Consider the following 2,504-nt stretch of genomic DNA (forward strand, 5'->3'; position numbering starts at 1 on the left):
AAATGTATTTAATTTGAAAAAAATATTAAATTTATATTTTTTATTGTTTTTTAGTGATTTGGACGTGTTAATATCAAAAATTAAAAAATTATTTTAATATATTTGTAAATAAAAAAAACATTTTAAAAAAGTATACTGTAAGCCAAAAACTTCATGATAATGGATTCCATCTTTCACAGATTTTCTGAGATGTAGTTGTATGCCAGATATCTACCTTTCAAAATGACTTTTCTTTATTTGATTCTTGGACACGAAGAAATTAGAAGGCCTAACTTAGAGAAGCCAAAAAGCCTTCAGATCTCATTGTCTCGGTGGGGAACAATCAAATGTAACATCGGATTGGCTTTGTTGCCCCATGATAATGATGCTACCATGACACTACAAATTTAAATGTTATCTTGAGACACCATCGTGACCAATGTATGCTGAGAAATTAAAAGGGATGAAGGGTAAAAACTAAAAAGAAAAGAGCAAATCATGATTGAAAGTTTTCCTTTAAAAGAAGGATGATTACTAGCACCAGAGCAATGAAACCGATTGGCACGAACCAAAATATGGATGTTGAGAAAGTCTTTCACATGACAGGAGGTACTGGAGATAATAGCTATGCCAAGAACTCCTCATACCAGGTCTATAATCCTCTCCATCTTCCACTAGTTAATGTGCTAGCTCTTTAATTTGTGTCACTTAATTCCTTTCTGCAATTATTTTTCCTTTCATTAACTCATTTTTGTTAACAGAAGAAGGTATCTGACATGGTCAAGCACATAACCATGGAAGCATTACAAGAAGTCTATCTTGCACTAGCACCAAAGAGCTTAGGCATAGCTGACTTGGGTTGCTCCAGTGGATCTAACTCATTATCAATCATCAAAGATATTGTTGAAGCTGTAGAAGCAGCAAGTTGTAAAATCATGATCCCAGCACCTGAGTTTAGAGTGTATCTTAATGATCTTCCGACTAATGACTTCAATTCAATCTTTAAGTCGTTGCCAGATTTTTACAGGGACCTCAACAAAGAAAGAAGTGATGGGCCTCCCTTGCTTTTCATAGCAGGTTATCCTGGTTCATTTTATGGGCGACTTTTCCCCAACGATTGCTTGCACTTTGTTCATTCGTCATACAGTTTGCACTGGCTTTCCAAAGTGAGGTTTTTCCCTTTCTTCTCTCCTTTCTTGAGTTGCTTAGAGCACTTTCTCATAGTTGGTCTTCCTTATTGGGTGAATATTATTTGGTGGCCATTCAGTAGTTCCTTCGACTATGCATATCAATCAAACATGTCATGCAGGTTCCTCCATCACTTTATGATAAGCAAGGCAAACCGATTAACAAGGGCAGCATTCACATTTCTGAATCAAGCCCTCCACTTGTATCCCAAGCATACTATGCGCAGTTCCAAGAGGACTTCTCGTTGTTCCTTCGCTCGAGGTCTGAAGAACTTACTACTGGAGGGCGTATGGTGCTGATAATGTTAGGAAGAATAGGTCCAGATCATGTTGATAGAGGCAACTCATTCTACTGGGAACTCCTTTCAAGATCTCTTGCCATTTTGGCTACCCAGGTGTGTGCGTCTTTCTTTATGTGGGCCATATTGATCCACTAATATTCATACGAGGCTCTAATTTGTGGAACACAAATTATGTGGGTCATATTGATCCACTGATATTCATACGAGGCACAAATTATGTGGGTCATATTGATCCACTGATATTCATACGAGGCACAAATTATGTGGGTCATATTGATCCACTGATATTCATACGAGGCTCTAATTTGTGGAGCACACAAAAAAAATAAAATCTTTTTGCAAGTGAAAAAATTGTAAGTGATCATAAATCTTATTAAATTTTTGCAGGGGGAGATCGAGAAGGAAGACATAGATTCTTATGATGTACATTTCTATGCACCAACCAAGGATGAAATGGAAGCTGAGATAAGGAGAGAAGGTTCCTTCGAATTGGAAAGATTTGAGATGTTTGAAACAGAGAAGGAACTTTACAAGGTTAGTGAAAACTATGGAACTGAAGTTGCAATGACAGTTAGGGCTATCCAAGAATCCATGCTTTCCCACCATTTTGGAGAAGGAATTTTAGACGCTTTATTTGAGATCTATGGAAGAATGGTAGAAGAGGAAATGCTTAAAGAAGAAATTAATCCCATTACTTTTGTTGTAGTTCTTAGAAAATTATAAATGATAATTATGGCCATTAAAAAGTTCCTGAGTTATTGCATTTTTTTTCTTTGTATTTAAATATGATGTCAACTTGTTTTAACTTTTGAAATTGAACGATTGTAAAAATTTCTGAATTTAATCATTCTCCAACCCGTGGAAAAAATTAATTCAAAACACTATTTCTCTGGAGTTTCTTTTGTTAGTACTGGTGTGAGTTGAAAGCAATAAATTGAATTTAAGGAATACAGATTTTTTTTAAAAAAAAAAGCTTTTTTCTTATATAAAATTAATATTGGTGGATTAACCCGATGGTTTTGCTTTAATCCATCAA

At 35.3% G+C, this 2,504-nt stretch overlaps 1 protein-coding gene across 1 annotated transcript; it reads left to right on the forward strand.

Moving 5' to 3' along the window:
- The first annotated feature begins 312 nt into the window (after nucleotides 1-312).
- Nucleotides 313-2,214, forward strand: LOC7495493 (probable methyltransferase TCM_000336). Its single transcript, XM_002310783.4, has 4 exons — nucleotides 313-629; nucleotides 741-1,145; nucleotides 1,289-1,561; nucleotides 1,856-2,214. Exons 1-4 carry the CDS (start codon nucleotides 507-509, stop codon nucleotides 2,189-2,191), a joined length of 1,137 nt encoding a protein of 378 aa, XP_002310819.3. The 5' UTR covers nucleotides 313-506; the 3' UTR covers nucleotides 2,192-2,214.
- The last annotated feature ends 290 nt before the right edge of the window (nucleotides 2,215-2,504 follow it).

Source organism: Populus trichocarpa, chromosome 7, assembly GCF_000002775.5.
Source record: "Populus trichocarpa isolate Nisqually-1 chromosome 7, P.trichocarpa_v4.1, whole genome shotgun sequence".
In the NCBI taxonomy this organism is placed as follows: Eukaryota; Viridiplantae; Streptophyta; class Magnoliopsida; order Malpighiales; family Salicaceae; genus Populus; species Populus trichocarpa.